Here is a 25914-nt window from a genome sequence, read left to right on the forward strand (position 1 = left end):
TGCTCATGATGTCAGTCACTGGATTGTCTGTTCCAGACTTGATAACATTCAGACCACCATCACATAGCTGGAATATTGCTGAATGAGATGTTAAACAACAAACAAAAAACCTGTAAGCAAGTTCTGCTTGTTTACCGATCCAGATTTCTTTTTAAATAGAAATATGTTGAAACCATATATGTTTAGAAAAGTATAAAGTGTTTCTACTTAGTTTATAATAGGATGCATATTTTATTTTAATTTCAGTAAACTATGTGTGTAACGAACTGACATATATATAACAAACTATTTTTTGGCCTCACGCTGCTGTTCAAAGTGCCAAACACTAGAAGGCAAGTAATAAACAGGATTAAGTAATGATACCTTGTTCTCGATTTACACCCTCAATTGACAAGAAGACAAAGATTTTACCATAGAAATTCAAAAATACTTTTGAAAAAAATCCAAACTATCAAAAGGCACCAGTTCACCTCCAGATCTATCTATGTGCCAAGTTTGTTTAAGAAACATAATACAGTTTTCAATAACTGCTCCGGAAACAAGCACTACCGCTATTTTCCTTCCATGTCAAAGTTAATGCAATTGAAACTCAAAAATTCATTTTTGTAAAAATCCCAAACTATCAGAAGGCACCAGTTCACCACTAAACATTTTCAGTCAAAATATAAATTAATGGAAATTGAAACTCGAAAACATTATTTTTTTAAATCCCAAACTATCAAAAGGCACCAGTTCACCACCATAGACTTATCTATGGAAGTTTGGTGAAGACATATTGTATGTTTTTCAAAATCTGCTCCGGGAACGACATCTTGCATGGACGGATGGTGTCCATTTAACTACCACCAATTTTCAACATTATTGTACAAATTTCAAATGATCCTTGTGTTTTAAATACTTATTGATGAGGAGTTCATGCCTTGTAGTCATTGTCCATGTGTTTATGTCTTGTGTTTTGTTCTCCAGCACTGAATTGTCCAATACCCCGCATCAGTCATGGAAGGTTGACCAACACACAGGAGGCCTTCTTTGGAGTCCTCCGCCAAGTCACTTGTGACAACGGCTACAGGCTGAACACCTCCAGCAGCCAGGTCACATGTGGTGCTGACCAAATGTTTACAAACCTGGATACCATGGCGTGTGAAGGTGAGTGAATGTGTTACTGAGAAGAGGGCAAGTGAGTACATATTTATGACACTTATTTAACAGCATCTGCCCTCATGATGAACTTGTACCATCCAGTGGAACTAATTTTACTGTTTCCTGAATGTACAATCCATTAGGTTTCCCACTAGGTGCCATGTGATTGCAATTGTCGGTGAAATTGGATGTGACAACTTGTCCAGTCAAATGAAATGGCAGTCGATTTGACATAGGTTTAACTTTTATTACCTACGCTGGCAAACATACTGAGGTTCATAAAAATCATATGTGCCCTTCGGTAATACCACGTCATGACACAACAGTGTATTGTTTCCATCATCTGAACGGTATTGTTGACGTCATTCGAATCTTATTGTGACGTCAGTTTGGAATGACATCACACTAGAAACAAAATCGGAGCTGAAGATTGTTGACGTCATTCAACAAATTGTGGTTCAGCTGCTGTTGCGACTTGTTATCCTTATATGTAAACACTATAATTCGTCTCTGTATATGGACATCTTCTTTGGTAATATATAGAACATTATATTCAAGTTCATGTCATCCTATGTTTACGACACTAATGCCTAAGTTCTGGTATTTTGACACTCTTGTCATTATGACATGAACATGAATATAATATCCTTTATTTATTCCCATGTTATCAGAATTGATACCAATATAATGACTGTTTATGATGATGCTTGCCAGTATCATTTCAATTTGTTTGTTTGTTGTTTTATGTCTCAGTCATCAATATTCCAGCTATATGAGGGTCTGTAAATCATTAAGTCTTGCCTCGACAAAGCACTGATTGATATTATGATCAACAACCCTTGCGTCAGGGTACAATAACATGGAATTGTTGACAGGAAAAGTTTACTTAGGAGTTGCTCCAACATGGAATCCCTGGGGCAGAATCAATTTGAAAAAAAAGATTTCAAAATATAAAAGAAAGACATGGTTTGGGTTGTTAAAATATTTCTCATTTTGAGTCTGCAAACTGTTTCGTAATGTCATTCCTTCAGTAGCATCTTAAGTGACAGTAACATAAAGTGAAAAAGTGACTTTTAGCAATGTTGCATGTGAAAGAGAAATGAATATGAAGAATATGACCATCCTAATGTACCCATGTGGAAATTAAACCTGGCCCACAAGGCTACCCACGTGACATGTGACACATGCTCTGACCTATATTTACCAGGTATCCAATGCATGGACCCCCCACCACTGGACAATGGCTACATCCTGAACAACCGCCAGTACTACCGATTTGAAGATAGAATCATCATGTCCTGTAACATTGGGTTCAGCTTGATTGGTCAGTCCCTTCGCATCTGCCAAGCCAATGGACGATGGAATGGGACAGCACCCACCTGTAGTCGTAAGTTTAAAACTAGCCAACAGTCATACCCTGACTGTGATGTTCAAAACTGCCAGTAATTAATCTTTCATAACTTCTTTCTGCTTGCATTACCAATATAATGACTGTTTATGATGATGCTTGCCAGAATCATTTCAGTTTGTTTGTTTGTTGTTTTATGCCTCAGTTATCAATATTTCAGCTATATGAGGGCCTGTAAATCATTAAGTCTTGCCTCGACAAAGCAGTGATTGATATAATAATCAACAACCCATGCGTCAGGGTACAATGACATGGAATTGTCAACAGGAAAAGTTTACTTAGGAGTTGCTTCAACATGGAATCCCTGGGGCAGAATCAATTAAAAAAGAAATATGTTTTACCTGACCTGATGCTACACAGTGCTTTATCTTCCTTACCTTATACAAACAGACAGTAATGGAACGAAGAGACAGTTTAAGCAGACTAGGCATCCACGAGTTATCCCCCTTGGCCCCTTATCCTCATGTTTTACCTCACCTGAGGCTACACAGTGCTTTAGCCTCCCTACCTTATACAAACAGACAGTACTGGAACAAAGAGACAGGTTTAAACAGACTACAGCCCGTGCCCAGGCATCCATGAATTATCCCCCTTGGCCCCTACTCCTCATATATTCTTCTCTGTCTGCCTGACGTGTACAGAACAAAAGTGTTACTTACCTTGTGATATTGTCTCCAACATTCGTTTTCAGGTGGTGTTACACCCATATATCCTTTCCAGCTGGATAATATCCGCTCGTTTGCGGCTTACAGCTTGTCAATTCGATTTTTTTTTACCTTTTTGCTATAGTTTTCGTAAACTATTGATGTATCTCTCATTTATTCTGTGGTTTATGACTTTCTATTGACATAATTCCTATTAATTTAGGCGTATTATGTTTTACAATTGCTCCCAGTCGCGCTTCACACTGTGTTGCAAACTTGTGTGTTTGTTCCCATACTGTCCACTAACGTGTTTTGCTACATATGTGCTTCTGCTAGTTTCACTTATGCTCTGTTTACATATTTTGTAGAATGCATTCTATGCGTTGTGCTTTATGTAAAAGGCCCAAGTCGGGTAAAGATCCTCATCAGCTTTGCCCCTACTGCAAGCCTGCGTGCTCGTTTGATCATCGCTGCTCTGTTTGTGCGCTCTTGTCAATAACAGACTTTATTTTATGAATCCTACACCGATTCGTGCCTTTTGGGAACAACTACTTCAGCATCGTCCAGAAGACCTGCTTTTGACCCCCGTCAGCTCGGATCTTGCTTTTTGCCTGCCTGTGGACGGGTCATCATTCTCGCACCTCGTCCGATACTTCGTCCTGCCGTGCTTCTGGTCTCTGATCTCATACTCTTGATGATTCCACTGCTGCCTCCTCTAAGGTCAGGCGCTTTCAGCAGCTATCGCAGGGACAGTGTCGCCAGTTGTTTCCCAGCCGGTGCCTGACCATCGCCTCGTTTCATCGAATCCTCGTCTGCTATTGTCTAGCCGTCGCCAGCTTTCGTAGAGTCTTCGCCAGGCCGTCACCAGAGCTTGCTAGACCGTCGTTAGTGATCACTGGATTGCCAATTTTCGATAGACTGTCGCCAGCGCTCGCTGGTTCGTCAGCCATTGCCAAACCATCGCCAGCGCTCACTGGATCACCACCTATCACCAGGCTGTCACCAGCGTTCGCCGGATAGCCAGCTATCGCCGGGCCGTCGCCAGCTATCGCTGGAATTTTGCCACTCATGTAGGTCACCGTTCAGTCGCCAGGACACCTTTTTGTCTCGCCGACCATCGCCTACTCAACATGCTTTGTTTTCTGGCGTCCCGGCACAGGGCGCCAGACGTCTGGAGTCCTCCATTCCATCACTTTACCACCTTTCGGATGATCAACAATATTTTGTCCCAGACGACAACGAAGCATCACCAGCCATGTCTTTCACTCATGCCGATATGCCAGCATGGCTGGTAGATCATCTCCCATGTGTTTCACTTGGTCAGGGCGCCTCCCCCCAGGTGGAGCACAAAGTTTTTGAGTCAGGCGAAGTTCTTCTTCCAGTTGGTGGCTGATGTTGCCGGGTCCTTAGACACGGCTTTTACAACACTACCGGTCCAGTCTTCAATCCTTGTACCGAAATTCCGGAAAAAACACTATCCTTTCCACTTCATGGACTTCGCCAACGTTTCTCCTCTCGGTACTTGATTGGCAACAGAGCCAACTGGTACACATGTCGACTTCCATTCAGTTCTGTCTTGGTTCTTTCACCATCGCTAGATGTTCGACTCTACTCAAGCACTCCTCCTGGGACCTGTCCTTCAAGACGCAACTGATGCGCCAACCCTGGTCTAGGTGGACGCTCTTCAACGGCCAGATCCCAACTGATGCTAAGGAGGCCCAGAGTTGGGACGCTCATCAGCAACAGTTCCAACTCCTTAACAACATGGACCGTCTCATTTCTTCCCAATTATCTCAGCAGCGGAAATCGTATGTCGGGCGGAGGACCAGTTTGAAGCGGAAATCCTCTTCTTTTTGGCCCAACTGACAGTCCCCTAGCAAAGATCGGTCCTCCAAGCCTCCTCGTGGATGCTTTTCCGGCTGGGACCGGCGATGTAGTGACTTTCTTCAGAAGTTCGACAACTGGCATCTCCCTCTGCCAGTTGTCCCTGTTCATCAGTCTCCAGGAGGGAGACTTCAAACCTACTGGAGGAATTGGCAGCTGCTCCAGGATCCGTTCGTTACCCAGATCCTCCGTCACGGTTAGCGCCTGCAGTTCCGTGCCGTTCCTCCTCTGACTACTACTCCCTTTGAACCTCCCTATCAGCCTCGCGATGTGCCGGATCTTCAGGCCAATATCGATCTACTGATCTCCAAGAATGCAGTGGATCTCCTGGACACCGATTCCATCACTCCAGGGTTTTATTCTCCAATCTTCCTGGTGCCCAAGAAGGGTTCATCCAAACTTAGAATGATCCACAATCTGGTGCTATTCAACCTCCATTATCTCACGCCTCCGCCACATTTCCAGCTGAACTCTATCTGGTCTCTGTGCCACCTCCTTCAACCGATGGACTACCTCATCAGTCTGGAACTCCAGGATGCCTACTTGCATGTTCCCGCTTCATCTTCTGGGAAAGTGCTCCCATTTGGCATTTCCACGGCTCCGTGGTTATTCACATGTATAACCCATCCCATCGTGGCGTTCCTTCACCGCAGGGGAATTCGGTTCGAAGCCTACCTCGACGACTGCATCCTCGGCCATGGAGTCAATCACACTTTGATTCTTCAGCGTGATTTCACCCTTGCTTTTACCCTCTGTCAAGCAATTGTTCTCTCTACCATCAGACCTCCATTCTGTTCTGAGAGAGCTTGACCTACATCTTATCCCCTTGCCTATCGTTCCAGAAGCCGCTACCTTGCTGTCACCTGCTGGGTTTCCTGTCGGACGGTTTAGTTGTTCTTCTTCAGGGTGCCTGGCGCTTCTCACGGTCAGCCCGCCTTCCATCAGTCGAATAAAGCACTGTGTAGCGTCAGGTAAGGTAAAACGTGAGCATTTCTGATTAAATGCAATGTTTTATACCTACCTGACACTATACCTATAGGCCCACCCGGACTCCGTCCTCCTCCTCCGCTTTACCGTTGGCGCCACTGTTTACTCTACGTCTGATGTGATCCTGTGAAAAATATGAGGAGTAGGGGCCAATGGGGATAACTCGTGGATGCCTAGACTGTAGTCAGCTTAAACTGTTTCTTCGTTCCAGTACTGTCTGTTTGTATAAGGGAGGGAAGCTAAAGCACTGTGTAGCATCAGGTAAGTATAAAAACATTGCATTTAATCAGAAATGCTCATTTTTTATGACTCCAAGTTAGATTGTATTCTTTTGCATACTCATAAATGATGCGGTTATGAAGGATATGGTTTTAACAAATGTTAGTGTACTATAAACTTATCCTGCTGATTCACGAATACTTGTCGGATTGGAAAAGGCTGAAGTTAATCTGTTGTGAAAATCGTTTTTGACTCTTGTCTTCATCTCAAAATTGTATCCTGAACTGATTTATTACGATTTGTATTCATGCAGCCAAAATTAAGTAATTTTGATCATATTCATCAAGTCGTCAATATTGCAGTCTTGAAAATATGGTGATATGTGAGGTATATTCATCTAAACTCTCACGTTTTCAGATATCGATGAATGTCATGGACTATGTGACCAGGACTGCATGAATACAGATGGTTCTTACAAATGTTCCTGTCGGCCCGGCTACACTCTCATTGCTAATGGACGCACCTGTGAAGGTAAGTGTAGAAGTTGGTGATTTTTATCGACACGATTCATGTCACAATGAAAGATTTCAAGGTAATGTGTGATGTATGATTATGCGTTATCATTAGATATTATTCAGTGGTCAGATTGGATTTGATCACTATCGTGATTAAAGTGACAATAACAACAATAACTCTCCCTGATGACAATTACAGTAACACTGAGTATGTTCTTTATGATAATAGTAACAGTGATGATGATATTAAAGATGACAGTATCAATGATAATTCTAATGACAATAACAGTGATCATAATCTACGTGATGACAGCATCAATGGTTATTATGACGTTATAATGATAGTGATCTTCATGATGACAAAGATAGTAATAATGCTATTAATGATGACAATATTAGTGAGCATAAATTTCATGATGATAATATCAACGATATAAATATTTATTATGACATCACAGCGATAGTGATCATGGCTTCATGATGACAGTGGTAGTAGTAATGATATTAATGACACTAACAGTGATAATCATTTTGATGATGATATTAATGGAGATAATCATCCTTATGATGATAGTAATGGAGATAATCATCTTTATGATGACCATGAGGTGAGGAGTGACAACAAATATGATGAAGACAACAGTGGTTATTGCTGATTATTATGATCTGTTCCAGATATTAATGAATGTAATGCTGACAATGGTGGTTGTAGCCAAGAGTGTGTGAATGAGGTGGGAAGCTACAAGTGTCAGTGTAGCTCAGGCTATCAACTCTTCTCCATGGATGGCCAGCTCAACTACACCCTCGCCAACAATGAGGATGGCACCATGGCAGGCGACATTTACAGATTCAACCATACATGTGTCCGTAAGTAGAACCATTGCAATCAATTTTATTAATGTATAGGAACAAGGAACTAAAGCATAATGATTTATGTTTAGTCATAATTGAAATATTAACTGTTATTGTGTTTCTTTTGTCTAAAGTCTGTATCAGAATATGACCATCCTATTGTACGCATGTGGAAATCAAACCTGGCCCTCAAGGCTACCCATAGGACATGTGACACATGCTCTGACCTATATTTACCAGGTATCCAATGCATGGACCCCCTACCACTGGACAATGGCTACATCCTGAACAACCGCAAGTACTACCGATTTGAAGATAGAATCATCATGTCCTGTAACATTGGGTTCAACTTGATTGGTCAGTCCCTTCGCATCTGCCAAGCCAATGGACGATGGAATGGGACAGCACCCACCTGTAGTCGTAAGTTTAAAACTAGCCAACAGTCATACCCTGACTGTGATGTTCAAAACTGCCAGTTTGAATCTTTCATAACTTCTTTCTGTTTGCATTGAATTATAAAGTAAAATAATTAGTATATATTACTTATGACAGAGAAAAACATATACAGTTTATTTCATTTGACAAAAGATGAAAAATTAGTATTCGTGATCGGTTCTGTTTTCTTGATATAATCTTTTATGTACTACTGCCTTGTCTGTGTCCCTGATGCGGAATCCTGGTTGGAACTGGTACTCAACAACCTATGCATTCCTGGCAAGTTGGTGACGACTTGTGTGAGATGTTGCTTATTAAATTAATCTATGACTTTTTGGTCCAGACTCGAAAATTATTTTATAGGGTACCGTGCTATAGCTAAAATATTGCTGACCCTGCATTTAAAAACAAACAATAACGCTACTAACCTCCCTGTTTTATTGCTACTTTCAACAGTGTGATATTATTACTAAAATTGTTTCAATATCACCTTCAGCCGCCATATGTCCTCCTTTGAGTATCCCGGGCAACCTGAAGACCACTCCTAGTGTGACTCCATCTGGTAGTGTAGACTACCTGGGCAATGTCAATATTTCTTGTAATGTACCTGGCCGAGGATCTTTCCTTAAACAACGTCAGTGTCTGTTGGACCCCGACACTAAACAGTACAAGCTGTTCGGTGCACAGTTAGAGTGTGGAGGTGAGTGACACATTGGGATAGATTCAAATATATTAAAGAGGGAATATGCTGTACTATCTGCTACGCTACTAACCTTTGTAATAATTGTACCTTGTGTAAAGCTAAGATATTAATTACATATTTTTATATGATTATATATTTGAGGTAATAATTAATTGCTGTTTGATCTACATAACAGTTGAGTTAGCAGACAAATAAGTATGTTTTGAATGACTGCAATTTACCTTATATGGACCAGGCAAGTGTTCATGAAGGCCAAGAAACTGTGGTTCTTGATTTGCATAATTTAGACTTATCCACTCGTAGACTTGATGTTCCATACTGTTCATGGATTGAACTAATCACAATTACAAAGTTCTAATACACATTGCTCTGTATCTCATTGCATCATCCATTTTTATAACGTGCATTTTACTACATTTGTTAAAGGGACATAACTCTTTCTTGCATACCACTAAATATTGAAAGATCTATTTTAATACCAATATGGTCCCACGCAAATATAAATCAGCAATTAAATCTACCAACATAACGACCCACCCAAATTAGTATCACTAATTTACAAAATTGAACAGCGTAGTATAGGTTTGCATTAAACATGTTGATCAAAGTGAAAAATGTTCAACATTCTGTTTGGAATAGAGGGCGTAAAATACACACCTACAAACTAATTAAGCACCACCCAAATTTTCATGTATTACCCAATTTACTTGCAACCAAGAGGAAAATGCATTCAAGATAACCATATCCAAAAAATGGCTTCAAAAAACATCTCAGCCCAACACATCCCAATTATCTCTATGGTCACCACCTTACACATTAGGTCATGCAGCACTGCAATCCCGTGCAACCAGACTGTGCGACCTGATCACGATCACCAGACATTCCCTGCACCCTCATTCTCTTTTCTCTTTGCTCTGGTGTGAGGACATTCTATTACACAAGGGAATATATATTTATTGTTTTTGTGAGATTACTCCTGTCTCCATGCTAACAACTGCTACAGACATTTCCATTTGGGTTATGGAGCCATTACGCCTGTCTTGCAGAAAATGCAAACATATCTACTTTGCTTTTGACCCACAGTTTGTTGCGACTGCTGCAGATTATACTCTCTCTCACTGACTGAAGTCAGTAATGTCGCCATGTTAAGACATTTCATGGTTTATCACCGGAAATGCCTGAAACGCACTCTGACCGACACTCCAACGCGCCACTGAAGGAAAGTTAATCATTGCCCGTCCTCTGCCAAGAAAAGCAAATGGATGGTTATCTCCAATGTCAAAAAGCCTGCTTAAGTGTCCTTCAAATCTACTTTGTATACTGTCATTACTTTGTCAATTAAGGAAGACATGCTATCTGATTCCATTCTGACCGACAATCTTCCCGCCAATACTACAACCACGCCCAGTGCACGTGGGGACTCTGATTTTTCTACTACTATCGTCCCGTCATCGACTGTCCAGTCTACCCACTCCTCTCCCCTGATTTCGACAGTATGGGTTAGTTTCCCCAGCAAAAGTTACTCCAAGACCTTTAGCAGAAAGTCGTCTCTCCTCTCCTGTGACTGACTCTGGAGATTGCTGCTCCATGTTAGTGATGATGACATATGTATCTTCCTACCTTCAGCAGAGCTTCCTTCTTTACCTTCACAGGATGGCAAGCATAGTGACTTGCCTGCCATCCCTCCTCCCAAGATGACCATCTTCATGGATCAACAGATCAACACCCATCGATGAATTGACATGATAATCATTCTTAACTGGATCAGCACAATCACCATACTTTCATCAACAAGATTGATGACCATAGAGGCATCGACACATCTCGATGGATCATCATACATGCATGATGTTAATACTCGATGGATTGATATGGCTATCACCATGGACCACAGTATTGGCTTTAGATGTGGACGTCAACAGGATCATCTTTGGTGCAGTTTTGGTTGTCACAATTCTCATCTTCCTCCTAACCTCTTCCTCAGCATTGAACAGCAATATCCATATCATCAACCCAAAACAATCTTCCCATACCTCCATCGTGTCTCTGCCACCCACCACCACCAGCCCTGTGCAACAAGAGTATGCTACAAACTATCTGGAGACTTCTCCTCACTTCCGCATGGCGTCCATTGCGTTACTCCTCACCGTCATTCGCCCAGGAGAATTTCTACGACCCTGTGGTTATTCACCCATACCTTAAAACCAGTCAAGCAGTTTCTACATCGTCAAGGTATTATGCTCGGGGCTTACATAGACAATTGCAACCGGTCTCATGCCGACCAACTGACGCTAGTGAGACATCTCAACTTCACACGGGCACCGCTACATCAGCTTGGCTGATTGATCAATATATCCAAGTTGGAGACTGTTTCAACTCAATGTCTCCAGTTCATCGGCATTGTGTTCAACACCCGCCTGAGGAATATGATTGTTCCGCCTGACAGTTGCGCAAAGATCCCAAATCAAGTACCACTGTCACTCTAAAAAACAGTTACTTCTTTGGCCTTCTAACATCAGCACAAGCCCTCTCTCAACGTCTCCCAATGTCGTAATACGATCATCTGTAGTGGTGGCTTTGGGAGTTGAATGTTTTGTGGCGTAGTTTTCTTGCAGCCGTATATTGCCGATGTGACGTTAAACTTTAACTCACTCACTCACTCTTGCAGCCGTTCACTCCAACTCTCCATCTCTTTGTCAACACTTCAACCATCGACTGGGGGACACACCTTCAAGATGATCAAATTGCAGGGCATTGGTCAAAAACTGCACATGAACAATCTGGAGTTTGAAGCGATGATTCTTGCCATCAACCATGGGGCTGATTTTTTTCCATGGATCTCTACTCATGACACAGTCAGACAACGTGGTTTGGACAAGACAAGTCAGTTTCACTCCTCAGAACCAAGACGTTTTTCAACCTGATAGACTCTCTTCACATTCAGGTTCGGGCCAGACACATTCTGGGGATCCAGAATGTGATAGCAGATGCACTCCAACTGAGTAACAACTACATCCGAAAGTTTTTCTTTCGATTTACCAACTTTACCAACCCAAAACCTCGCTGGACATTGTGGACACCTAATGCCTTCAACTTCTTTTGGCTGGCAAGAAGCTGGTTAAACTTACTCACAACTGTTGCAGATTGAAGAAACCATCCTCTCCCTCTAATACCCAACCTACTAATGCACCCATCTCAAGACACATTTCATATTTGCGCCTGGCACACCTCTAGAAGTCTCTCATAGTATTCTTGGAGAGTGGCTCGGATCATTACTGAGGTGCATTGGACTTCTGCTGAAACTCTCTACAATCATCTTCAGCTACCTCCTTGGCTGCTGTCAATTCCGTTATTGCCTCAAACACAGGGTCCAAGATTTCTACTGTTGCTGAACTCCAGGCCTTAATTCGCTCATACCGTCCTGCAGATCAGTCCTCTAGATCTGGCAAAAAAAACCCTTGAGTATGTGACGTTAAATATGATCTTTCTCCTGGCACTTGTTACTGCAGCTTGCATTAGTGATATCCATGCCTTGGATGTGAAAAGAGTCCAGTTTTAGAGAGAATGCTGTGGCAAAGTTTTCCTAGGATTGCAATAGTATTTTATCGACAAAAAACAACTACGTGTACCAATTGTATCAACTGTTTAATATTTCCCTGCTTTCCTCAGTTCTTGGCCCTGATGATCATGAAGATCTTTTGTTATGTCCATTAGGCATTTACTTAAAGGCATCTGCAGTCATGTGACACAAATGACCCTTCATCCTTTTATCGACCACTGCAAGCCATGAAGTGGCTCCTACTACTGTTTCATTATGACTGCATTCAGTGATATTATTATTAAAGGCATACAACTTTGCGGGATCACCAACTCCAGTGGCCTCCAACCCACATAAGACTAGGGTGTTTGCCTCTAACATGGATCCTTACTAGCCATAATAAAGGCAGTTTCTAGAGGTCTGAAACAGAAACTAAAGGCATCCCATCAGCGCAAATCTATAAGAGAAGGTACCAGCATACCAAGTACCGCAGATCATCTCTTGTACATACAGCAATAAATAATTGAAGCTATTTCATTGTTTATGATTGTTCCCAGACAAGTTACAAGATGATATATGTACTCGTCTGTAGAGGCTTTTGCCTAGATCATTGAAGTACCATCCCATGTGGCTATTTGTTGAAATGGTGTCTCGATCTTCCACCTTTTCACCTCGCCTTTGTGTTTATAATGTTTCAGTAGTTGGTTGAAGACCTGTAGAGGTTTTGTCAATTGTTTTTCCTCTTCTTGCTTCTTGTACATCTCATGGTTGAGGTCCTTTTACAGGCTGGGTTATATGCGCCTCACCATCCAACCATGGGATAAATGCATAGTCTGAGATAGAATAAATTAAAATATTTTTATTTTTTTACGATATATTGTTTATTTAAATATGTATCCTGTCTCAAAGCGCTAAATGCCCACCCAACCATCCCCTTATCACAGTTTAACCAGCCTATACGCTCAAGAAAGCGAATGCACATGCAGGGAATGTCTGATGATTAGGTCGCACAGAATTTACTAATGCATGACCTAATGTGTAAAGTGAGTGTACAATCCTGATGAATGGGATGTGTTGGGGTGAGGTGTTTTTTTAAGCTAGAAGCTTTGTTGTAGGATCGTTTCCACACAATGATCAAACAAGGATGAAATGCATAGAGTGAGATATGATATATGAATATATACTCTTTAAAAAAAGAAATGCAAAGCCAGATTTGTGTGAGGTAGGAAAATACATTTATAAGAGGAAACGTACAAGGTATTGAGCCAAAATGTTGTGGAGAGAACACTTGGTGATTTCAGTCATCTCAGTTATTGGTACATAGGAAAAGTCCAAGGTGAAGGTCAGCTACCATCAATAACGAGAAGTCTCCCATTGGAATTGATAGCAGCCTGACATCTCCTGCTCATGGAAGAGACAAGTATGTGTATCACATCCTAGGGAATGGTAGCCCTCTCGACTTGCAATGCAAAAGACAACTGCTGGGGTTGTGGTTGACGTCAGTATATCTGTCAATCCAATTCCAATTGAGAGGACATGTGGTAGGAGAATCTCATTGATGTATTGTTGAGCCATAAGATTGCCCTGGATATGGACAAAACCTGTCCTGTACTCAGTTTCCGGCATAACGTTCTCCCCGTCGGGATTCCCCTGCCTCAAGCGGCCTGTGACGTTGTTTCTTTACACTTCTGTTAACCTTCTCATGCTGTTGAACTGTCACTGTTCGTTTGACGCAGATGCCAGGCAATCAAAAACCCTGCACTTTAATACCGTTCATAGTCCTGCTGCACGTACCATGGCCCTTTTGTAAATGACTGGGTGCGTTTTTTCTAGTTTCACAACTAATGGTTTGCTTGTTGTGATCATTTTGAGCCGGTTAATTTGTCACTGACACTATAACACATTAAACCTCTTCATTTTGCACCTCTTGTTGCACCTCCGCTAATTTTGCTTTTATGGCCAAAAAATCTGTATTGGGTTTCTTTTTTTGAGGAGTATACAATGTATCACGTGATATGCTAAAGGTGAGCCACAAGTTGCATATAATAACACGAGATAAGAGTGGATTAATTGGCCGAGGGTTTGCAAGTCCCTGTGTCCAACTTATACCTGCTAGTTCAGAACACAAAAAAGCTACCGGTAATGTTGCCAATGGCAATTAGCAGCTACCGCTGCCGGGCCCTGGTAGCATATTTAATTATGAGTGTGAGTGAGTTGGGTTTAACTCCGCTTTTAACAATATTCCAGTTGAATCACGGCAGGTCAGCTTAATATGGAAGGAAAGCCTGAAGTGATGCAGGTCTCCGTCATTTACCACTTTGGTGAAACCCACGAGCACGGGTATGGTGCTGACAAACCTAGAAACATAGTCGGGGCGAACCGGGATTCGAACCCACAATCATAGGGTTGTGGCATGCCCAAGGGATGCAACTCTGCAACTCACGATGCCTTAGACGACCCGTGCCACCTTTAATTATGAGAGACGCTACTGTTGCTTGGCAACTACCACACATTCAAAAGGACCGCTGCCCAGTCCCAAATGCCAAAGCAACTACTGCTGCTTGGCCAGTATATGTGGCAATGTCTTGCCCAACATAAGCTGTTAATATGATTCCATGGCGGGAAAGACAAGTTTCCCACTGAGAAGCAGGTAACCCCAGAAAGGTTCCTGCTGAAAAGCAGGTAGCCTTAAATGTAAAAGTCAGTGTAAACATCGTGTGTATTGTTGTTCCTTTCCGTCATTTTTTATTTCTCCACATGTTCACGCTCCGGTGTCCTGCATCTTGATCACTTGTTTTATGGCTTGGTATTTGTTAATGTTCATTACCTATACCTTTTGTGTGTGTCTTATACACTTTCTTTGAGTTTTGAGAATTTTGCTTAAATTACAGATTTTTGGCTCATTGTATTAATTGTAAAGGAAACAAGTCTCTCACATCTCCTCAGCACTCCTGGTGCCAATGAGATCTCCGATGTCTACTTTTTGAGCGCTGGGTGCCAGCATATCTAAGTTCTTTTACAGTGCCTCCAGGATTCAGTCTCTTCCTTGTCTACTTGCTCAACAGTCGTCCTTCCAGCCAGCACCACATCAGCTCATGCCGGCGACCTTACTGGATCTCCACTGGATGCACTTGTGGATACAGTCCATGTTTCGCCAGTCCATGGTGCCTCTTTTGCCTATTACATCTCTGGTGCCATCGGCACCTACTACTATCCCTCTGGCGCCCACTCCATTACCTTCAGCGACCTTGGCAACCTGTGTTGATGACGTCTCGTGTACGCAACGGCGGCTTCACAGGCGCCTCATGCTGATGTGGCTACTCATAGTACCCTCTACTTCTCAGATAGTGTCTTCACATGGTTCTGCATCTCCTGTCTCTTCTCGAGCCTTGGTGGCTTTGTGGTACATTTACAAAGATCTTTAGGTGCCAAGAGTTACTCAAATAGAACTGCCAAAGTAAAAGTGTTGGTGCACAGACCTTCTAACCTTTTGCAAGAACAGACATCAGGATCCCACCTCTGCTTTCCTCCAATTCTTGGTCGAATTTGTATTCCTCTTTTGAAGCAAACATCACCCCAAGAAGAGTACCATCACCACCTATCTCGTAGCTCTTAATTTGGTGTTGGTGAATAGAAAAGATCACAAGATGACTAAGATCTCAGAACTCCAAGCGTTGCTGCATTCCTTCAGGATGGAAGATCCTGGCATGGGATCTGAACTTGGTTTTGAAGTTGTTGCATGCTACTCTCTTTGAGCAACTTTAATTGACTTCTTTTCTGACGTCACCAAGAAGACCGCTTTTCTTCTGGCTCTGGCCAATGTAGCAAGGGTAAGCGAGCTACATGCTCTTGAGATCACCTAAGTCAAGAATCAAATCCCAGGGCAGCCAGATAGATTGTTCACCATCCCTCCTCTCTCGTCGAAAGTGTGTGCCGAAGATGAGGAGGAACTCTTCCTATGCCTGGTGTGAGCAATGCTGTGTTTCATTCATCGATCTAAGACCCAACGCTGGTCTCTTCGGGCAGTAGGGACCCTAAACTGTTCCAGTGTATGCACACACCAATTGAGGTTGTCTAAGCCGTGACTTGTGCCCGCTGTGACCCCCATTAGGAAGTCGTCCAGGTAATGCATGATCTGGCACATTGGGAGGTAGGATTGCATATACCATTGCAAGATGGTACCAAATGTTTTGAGTATGGCGCAAGATACGGAGCAGGTGAATGGAAAGCATTTATCAAAATAGAACTCACCTTCAGATCTCATGCCTAGTAACTCGAAAGCAGACGGATGGACTGGCATAATTATATCGAATTTTGCTATTAATGCTTCCTTTCCCAGACGACTTCTGTGGAAAATCTGAAAGTTTAATTAAGTGTAATTGTAGCCAAAATACACAAATTTGGCAATGATGTAATAGAGGTAGTATTCTTAGAATGATTAACATGATAACTATTGTTTGATTTAAATAACAGCAGATGGGTCATGTTTACAACCTAAATTATCCTGTATGCACCTTACCTGTTTGTTTACAGAAGATTAAGTACTTACGGTAGTTCAACTGACAGCAATTCTTGGTAACACAACCATTCAGTTGAAATAAGCTTTCATATTCACATAAAATAGTTAATACTGTTTTTGCTGTAACGGTTCTTGATTCGCATGATTTAAGCTTATCCACCCAAGGACTTGATTTTCTGTACTCTACAGTACTTTAACCATTAATGCAACACACTCATTATAGTTTTAAGGTTTTATTACTGAGACCCATTGTCAATTGCCCGTTAAAACATTGCAAAGGGGCATGAGTACATCACACATTATCACAACATACAGTTTCACTTGACAACCTCAATATGCATTGTATTCGCAAAGTTTTAACACACATGGCACTGCATCTTTCATTTTTATAACAGGTCCTTTTTACTACTTGGGGCAAAGGGACATAAGTTGTCCTCACATACTGCTAAATAATGAAAGATGCAAAGGAGCACACTGCCACTCAAATAAAAATCAGCAATTAATTCTTCCAACATTACAAACTGTTTTATTATAAGTACCTACATTTGTCTAATTCAACACATTTTCATTATCCTGAAATAGCTTTTTTATCATTTTCTCATTTTTGTGAATTATATATGTTTTTGTACATTTATTTCTTCCAGTGATTGACTGTGGCACACCAACTGGTGTCCCTGGAGCTGTCATACCTGCAGGCATCGAAACAACCTACGGCACACGGTTTCAATTTGTCTGTAAGAACCAGTACATAAAAGAGGGAACATCCAGTCTAAATAATGATACTGTTCAGTGCAAGAGCAATGGCTACTGGGGATGGAACACTCTCAGGTGTCTTGGTGAGTAACAGATTTATTATATGAATAGATACTATCATGACTCAAAACTCAGAGCTCATGGCTAATCTTTTTACTTCGGTTGTCAGATGATGGCTCGATTGAACATACCTATTGCCAATTATGTTATTTTTTTATTTTCTTATGATACATACTTTTGAGTTGGACTGTATGTTAGTTTGATACCCATGTATATAAGTCAACATGTTTATCAGTATTTCTTGGTCTTGTCATGATCCTTGCTTTGTCTACATTTTTACATACATCACTTCGGTTGACACATGATACAACTGAAATACTTTTCTAAGTGACATTATATCAAACTCACTCACTCATTATCAATGTTTGCCCTAGGTAATACTTGCAGTGACCCTGGTCGACCTGTGGATGGCACACAACATGCAACTTCTTATGAGGAGAATAATCAGGTCAACTATACATGTAATCGCCCAGGCTACACCCTACAAGGTGCCACACCCCTCACCTGTATACTCAACAGTGGTTTGAACTGGGACCGACTTGTCCCCACATGTGTTGGTAAGTCATTTAACCTATCTGGTATATTACTGATCCAAGCTTTCCATGATGAGACAGTCAGCTGTAAACAGAACAAACCTCAATATTATAAAAATATCAGTTATTTATGTAAATATAGTTATATATATAAATATAGCTGCAAAGCAGCAATGGTGGGCTCCAAGTTACACTGTGCACAAACGTCTATGTTCAAATCCTCAAAGGGTTTCCTTGTACCAAATCCATCACATGTAGGGTCAACTTGCAGGGTATCGCCGCTACGAAACTGGCGTGTGCTAAATCTGTTCTAAACCCATTTCCGACATCGAACATGTTTAAATCCTCAAAGGATTTTATTGTACTGGTACCAACTCTGTCAAAACACAGCCATCGTTTGCAGGACATTGCCGCTACGAAATTGGCGTGTTCCAGGGGTGCCTAAATATTAATCAAATATAACCACCAAGTGGTGTTACTTTTTCTGTGCACCCAAGAACAGAAAACAAGATGCATATGTCACACTAACTTCATGTAAACTTAGTTTCTGTCAACAAACAAACAAGATATGATTGTTGAAGAAAATTTCGGTAATTTTTTTTATCAAAATCAAAATCCAATACAACTGCAACTAAAACAGATATAAAAAAAACGGCTATTAGAATTTGTTGTGTTGTGTGTGGAGACAATTCTCAGAAAGTTTGGAAGCATTTCATACAGTGGACTCGGAGTTGTTTGCGTTTGAAGACAGGTGCCCAAAAGACACTGTTAAAACTTTGAATCCAGTATGGCCGCAACTAAAAAAGATATACAAAAACGGCTATTACGATTTGTTGTGTTCTGTATGGAGACAATTCTCAGAAAGTTTGGAAGCATTTCATGCAGTGGACTCTGATTTCTTTGCGTTTGAAGACAGGTACCCAAAAGACACTGAAAACCTTGAATCCGATATGGCTGCCAAACCACGTGACCAATGACCAAAGTCAAAGAACAAAAAATGTCAAGCAGCTTGATGTCAAGCAGTTGCGAGCAATAGGGCCAAATACATCTTCAAAAAATTCTTGTTTTTTAGTTATCTGCCCTTAGCCTTTGGGCCTAGGGCTTTGGGATTTTGGCGGAATCTAGTACTCACCGGTTTTCATACACATACAAAATTTGAACAAAATCGAGTCACTGGTTATTTTTCTAGCTCTGGAACAAAAATCAGCGGAATAATAATAATATAAAATCAAACAATAACACTGGGGCTGTTCAGCCTTTCGGCTTGGTGACTCTTTAACAGGCTTTAACTTCTTTGTCAGTTGGGCTCCAGTCAAATGGATTAGCGTTCTGCGTTCGTCCAGGCCCCGGGTTCCTGTGACATTGCTCAGATAAAGTGCTAAACCTGTTTCCGACCTCATTCATATTTGAATCCTCAAAGGGTTTACCTGTACCAACACAGTCAAATGTAAGGAACCGCTTGCTAGACATCACCACATGTGTCCCAGTGTGTTCTTAACTCATGTTTGACTTCGACCATGTTCGAATCCGTATATGGTTTGCTTGTACCAACGCCATCAAATGTAATGAACTGCTTGTGAGACATCACCGCACGTGTCCCAGTGAGTTCTTAACCCATGTTTGACTTCGGCCATGTTCGAAGCTGCATATGGTTTGCTTGTACCAACTCCGTCAAAAGATAGTCACCGTTTTCAAAAATCGGCAGAATAATAAATAATAATAAATAATAATAATAAATCAAACAATTACATTAGGGCTCTCCAGGCTTTTCGGCTTGGAGCCCTAAATATAGAATAATTGAATTAATTCGTACAATTATTGTTCATTTCCCTGCTACTGTAATACTTATTTATGTATTTATGTATGTGTTGTATACACACCTCACACAACATTAGGCGTCTTTGTACTGTGACATCATAATGTTAGATTGCGCTATGATGTTACAATGACGTCATAATTTGTTAGAGCTCACTGTGATACAGTGTAAAATCACATTGGTGAAACTGATAGAGTAAATTATGCATGTCATCTGTAACTTTCATGTGAAGAGAAATGTTATTTGGCACTTTGGTCATCTAATATCTCATTAACATATGTACTATAATTGTTTAAAGGTAGTAGGTATAGTCTATTAATAAAAGCATTGGCTTGTCATGTGTAAGGTCCAGGTCTGATTCACCATATGGGCACAAAGGGTGAAGGCCATACTTGGTCTTCTCTACTGTTATATGGCTGGAATGATGCAGTGTAAACCTCAACTCATCATTCACAATTCTTGGCTTACTTAAATATAAGTAAATATACATATGTAATAACTCATATAATAGTATTCAATGTTCATTTATTCTAATAATGTTCATATAAATACAAAAATGGTACAGACGAATGTATCGGTAGTTTATTCTGTTTGTTGACACTCGATTTCCGGTATACAGATTGGATGATTTGTTTACCCATGAGGGAAACATACCTGAAATCTTATGTTGTCGTGTATAATGCTCAACCCCCTCTGCACAGTTTCATTTTCTGAAAAAAAAGTGTGCACTATACACAAGAAAATACGGTAGTATGTAGCTAGGATATAGGCGTAAACCTCAACTCATCACTCGCAATTATTGGCTTAGCTAGTATGTACGTAGGATATAGGCTTAAAACCAACTCATCACTCACTATCCTTGGCTTTACGACCTAGTATGTACCGAGTAGGCGTAAAACCAACTCATCACTCACAATGTTTGGCTTTAAGACCTCGTATGTACCGAGTATATAGGTGTAAAACCAGTGCACTCACTCAGTATTATTGACATACCTTGTATATAGGTTTTAGATATGTTACCTTGTTGTTTTACAGACACCCAGAAACCTACATTCAGCAACTGTGTGGCCGAAAAAACTGTCAGGAAATACACAACAGCATCGAATGCTGTCACTCCTCCAACACCATCTGACAATACTGGCATCAAGTCAATGACCATCACACCTACATGGCCTTCAGATCAGCTACTCATTGCATCCGAGGTAGACTTTGTATTCGCAGCTGAAGACTTCAATGGCAACAAGGAAGTTTGCACTACAAAAGTCAAAGTATTAGGTATTAATCCATTCTTTTTATATAACCTTCAGTAGTATAGGTAATGGTGATCCCTTGCCACTGGAGCCAGATTTACCCCCTATACTGCTACTACAGAAGTAATTTTGTATGCAAAAACCATGATGCAATTCAATCGATCGTCATGAGACTAAACTAAATTGTAATGAAAATATTCTCTATTATTTTTACTCATATGCATACCATTATTTTGAACAACGTGATATTCAACATTTTTGCTAAGTTCTTCATTCATTTTACTTGGAGACCAGACTGTATACTCTTCTTCGAAATTGGAAAGAAGCAATTGATAACCATATTTGGTTGGTTTGACATCACTGATATGTGTGATCCAACGATGTATCCAGGAAACAATTTATTTTTAGTCTCCAACCAGTTCTTTAGTTTTGACACGGAATAATTGATGGGCTTGTTGTCTCTCCTGTTCTATGAACTTTTTTCTCATCTGCACTAATGCGACTGGTCTTACGGGAATTTGAACAAATCTCCTGCTCCATTGCGTTGTATTTGGCGAGTTCTGAAAACACTAAACAAAACTCCTCCTTGGATATCTTACAATCAGCCAGTGCTGTTGAAATATGATCCTCAATGCTATTTAACTTTGCTTCGGCAAGTATCCGAATACTATCATGTTTTAATGTTTTCTTTTGCAACTTATGAGAAATAAATTTTATCGCTATTCCTGCAAGTCCAAAGACTCCAGCTGCTATTTCCATGCGCGGCCTATCATAGTTGACAATAAACACGAGCTACACCAAGTCCCATGCTAGCTGTTACAAGTGCAGTGTCAACTCAGTCGAGGGCATTCACAGCTCTGTGATACTTTTTATATAATCCAAAACTCAACACCCTCTCCTTCTCTATTTGATGTTTTATGTCACTTATTTGATGTAATCGAAATCCATCAACAGTATCCATCTTTTCAGATGCTTCGTCGAGCAGTCGATATAAACCCATAATATATATTATGATATAAGACGGGTAGAAACTAACATATTTAGTCCACTAGTCCTTTTAACGATAACATATAGCAAAACCCTTAAAAATGGCAAATTTCTACTAGTCCTTATGATACCTTAACTGTTGGGCAGTTTGGCAAGGACTACAGAACTAGTGCCAATTTCCAACGCTGTAAGAGTGTTAAAATGGTTGGCTGATAATGATTTGAGAGTATTATATATCAGCCTTATTAGATGTATATTATATGGCATAAATATCTAAGTAAGTGAAATGCTTTCACTTTTATTAACTTGAACCCCTCAAGAGTTGCAACGGGCGATAATCTTAGAGAAATAATAATACTGCAACGTTGACTTTGATGTTTTTTAAGCCATTTATTTCTTAGTCCTGGTAATATCTCTAGGACATCTTCTGGCGCATCCCCCAAAAAGACTTCAATAATAATTGTAGAAAGATCAGGAAAAGCATTCAAGTTATTTAATATATCATCGATTTCAGTAACCAAATTTAAACTTACATCTTTTAATGATGGACGACTCAGTAACATATGACCTGCTTCATCTGGCAGGGGAGAGACTAACACACTCTTTCGTTTTGAGGGGATATAAGCCCCTGAGTACAATCCCACTATTCATTATCTTAGTTAAATAATGTCCTTTACTCGTAGTCACATCTGATGGGGCAATGACAATATTCAATAGCCACTCCATTTTTGCTTTGACCATAGTCATCATTGTCATCATTATCATCATTGCAAGTAAGATTGTATGAAGTGTTTTTATGGAGTCTACTAACGTCAACATCATTTAAATCTTCAAGATTAGGTGTTGGTCCTGTGAATACAACTTCTTTCCACTTGTACACATTATCTTGTAAATGTAAAGCATATAACTTGCCATTGGTACTGGGTTTATCAAATCCCTCTGTGTCTCCAAGATCGGAGAGCGCAATTGTATTACATTGTCTAAGGTTATGTGTTCCAGGGCCTGAAGAATCAACCATTATTTATATTATGGAGTGTCACACTCGAATATCCAATATGTACAGGTTGATGTTTTACATCTAATACAGAAATTGAGATCTGTAATAATACCACGCTTTAATTTGTTATATTGTAATGTTGAGAAAGATTCTGTTCTACCACTATTGTATTTTTCATCTTTGACTGGTATAGCTCTTAGTAAAATTGAAGGACTTTAGAGTTGAATATTATCTGTTGTACTGATCTGATCAAGATGGATGCAGAACTCTTTATAGGGAACTATATTGGGTAATTTAACTCCATGCACTGTTGTGTCGAATGTTACTTCTCTTCTTATAAAACCAAGTGAATTTGCTAAGTCCCTGTCAAGTTTTATACAATGTTCTCCACTGCTTAATATCAGCACCCCATTCAACTCATTTTGTGTGAGACTAGCTCCCAAAGGCTTTAAATTTCATCATTGAGTGAGCATATGCTGTAATACCCATCAGATATAGTGAGACGGTCTTTATGTTGTAATAACTTATTATTACCTCTCGCAGCACTTATATTGGTCCACCGTGGATATGTTATATCGCAGAGAGCAACTTGAAGTTGCCCAGCAGAGTTGTCAATAGTGTGAAGCAGTTGAATAGACTTGCCATTTATTATTCCCGGGAGTGTAACATACATACTATATATACAAAGATACTATATTATGACTTCAATATGGGAGGTGTTAATACCAAGAGTAGTATCGAAGCAACTTACCTTACAAACCAGTCGATTTTAGTAAGAGCCTATGGTGCTAAGTTTTTTGTTCAGTTTCCTGATATCTTTGAAAAATACAGGTTTGCAGCAACCAGCACTAAAATGGTGCATGTTTGGTTCCACAATCCAATGCAATTTTGCCATATGGTCTGCCACAACAGGATGTTGTGTATCTCTTTATGCCACCAGCTTTGAACTAAATAAGCCTGGTTTATCATTTCACGTATACTATCAGATTAGATGCATACTTAAAGAAATAAGTGCCCCATTACAGCAGGATCGAGCATGGAATGCTCTGTACAATAGGTTAGCATACAAATGTATTTGTCAGGAATTTTATGTTTCAACTGGTAAAGATTGGCATCTACATAAAGTTAACCATGGTCTAGGTATTCCATACGCTGGTACACACTCTGTTAAAGAAGTCGGTGATGATTTACTGAAAAGAGGTCAGCTTCTTCCGAGCTTTGCTCTCTCGAGGAACGAGTGGAGAGACGATCGTATGAATTTTAAGGGTGGTGTTGCTTTCACCGTCCAAAAGGTTTAACAACCACAAGATGCCGGAAATGCTTGGAATGATTTTCTTTATGATAAAACAGAAAAAAGCTTTACTAACCAAGGAGTTGTAAGAGTTAATGGAACAATAAGAACTTATGTATGGGCAAATCTTGGTGCACAATGTAGAGGATGCTATTGCTTCACCAACTGACGTACCATCTTCTATAAAGTGTTATCAAGATGTATGACAGTACGCTCAATCCAAAGTAGACTACGTTTCTGGGGCGGGACTATACATATCTCCAAGTAATATGGAACTTAAAATCGGCCAAGTGATAGGTTATAATAATAAAATTGTGGTTGCTACCTATAAACAAAAACCAGGCATAAATTCAGATATTAACACCAAATTGATAATGCAAACAAACACAGGCAAAACAATCTGTAACTGTAACTAAAAACCCGAGTACCATTGATCAGAATCAAACACTTCTGGTTTGCTTTCCCAACTCTCGGCACTCTTGATGTGTTAGTTCCAGGAACTGCCCGACTATCATTTACAATTAGTTTGTCTTTTGTTGATGAAAACAGGGAGATTGTTCAGGACATAGTAGGGGTGTTCATTAAATATTTCCCCTAAACCACTTAGGGTTATCATATTTGGTTGAAATTTCACATGTGTAATGATACATGTATCTATGGGTTATGTCTGAATTTGCAGCACCGAACTATTAATCCTACCCTTTTTACAGGTGTTATGATCGAGTAGGGTGTGACAATGGAGCCAGTAGAATACCGCGCAGTGATTAGGTTTTTATATTTGAAAGGTCGCACACCAAAAGAAACTTTCGATGAAATGAAAGCATATGACGTTGTTAAACACTGGCATCGCCAGTTCAAGTGTCGTCGGACATCTGTGGAAACAGCTGCCATTCCTGGTCGCCCCCATTCAGCCATTGATGCTCCAGGACACAACTCTCATGTTGCCCAGACAGAAGCGCAGTCCTGTGGCTATGAAATCCTTTCACATCCTCCTTACTGTCCTGACCTTGCACCATCTGACTTCCACCTCTTTCCAACCATGAAGTCATTTTTGAAGGGAAAACATTTCACAGATGATGAAACACTGATTTTTGAAGTCAAGTCCTGGTTTGAGGCGCAAAATGAGGGCTTTTACAAGCGAGGTCTCCATTGTTGCATAAAACGATGGGAGAAGTGTGTAACTCTTGGTGGTTCCTATGTGGAGAAAGACTAATACCTATGCCAAGTTTCATTCAAGTAGGTCCATCAGAAGTGGGTCAGGGGAAATCTTATTGAACACCCCTCGTAGGTCGTGCAATTGTAAAGAAAATCATTATTAAAATTAATGGTAATGAGGTTTTAATTATTGAGACGATGTATACTTCTGTTACATGGATCTCTTGA

The 25914-nt window shown here is 40.4% G+C and overlaps 1 protein-coding gene across 1 annotated transcript in view; it reads left to right on the plus strand.

Annotated features, from left to right (window-relative positions):
* Positions 1–25914, plus strand: part of LOC139468275 (uncharacterized) — a 235319-nt gene that overhangs the window by 47608 nt on the left and 161797 nt on the right. Inside the window, exons 16-24 of the mRNA XM_071250131.1 lie at positions 967–1146; positions 2348–2527; positions 6700–6813; positions 7473–7664; positions 7890–8069; positions 8581–8784; positions 17489–17680; positions 18032–18214; positions 21042–21281. Of these exons, the coding sequence (XP_071106232.1) occupies positions 967–1146; positions 2348–2527; positions 6700–6813; positions 7473–7664; positions 7890–8069; positions 8581–8784; positions 17489–17680; positions 18032–18214; positions 21042–21281 (1665 nt within the window). The remainder of the gene's footprint in view (positions 1–966; positions 1147–2347; positions 2528–6699; positions 6814–7472; positions 7665–7889; positions 8070–8580; positions 8785–17488; positions 17681–18031; positions 18215–21041; positions 21282–25914) is intronic.

Source organism: Haliotis cracherodii, unplaced genomic scaffold (genome assembly GCF_022045235.1).
Source record: "Haliotis cracherodii isolate W230 unplaced genomic scaffold, xgHalCrac1.p SCAF_2, whole genome shotgun sequence".
Classification (NCBI taxonomy): Eukaryota; Metazoa; Mollusca; class Gastropoda; order Lepetellida; family Haliotidae; genus Haliotis; species Haliotis cracherodii.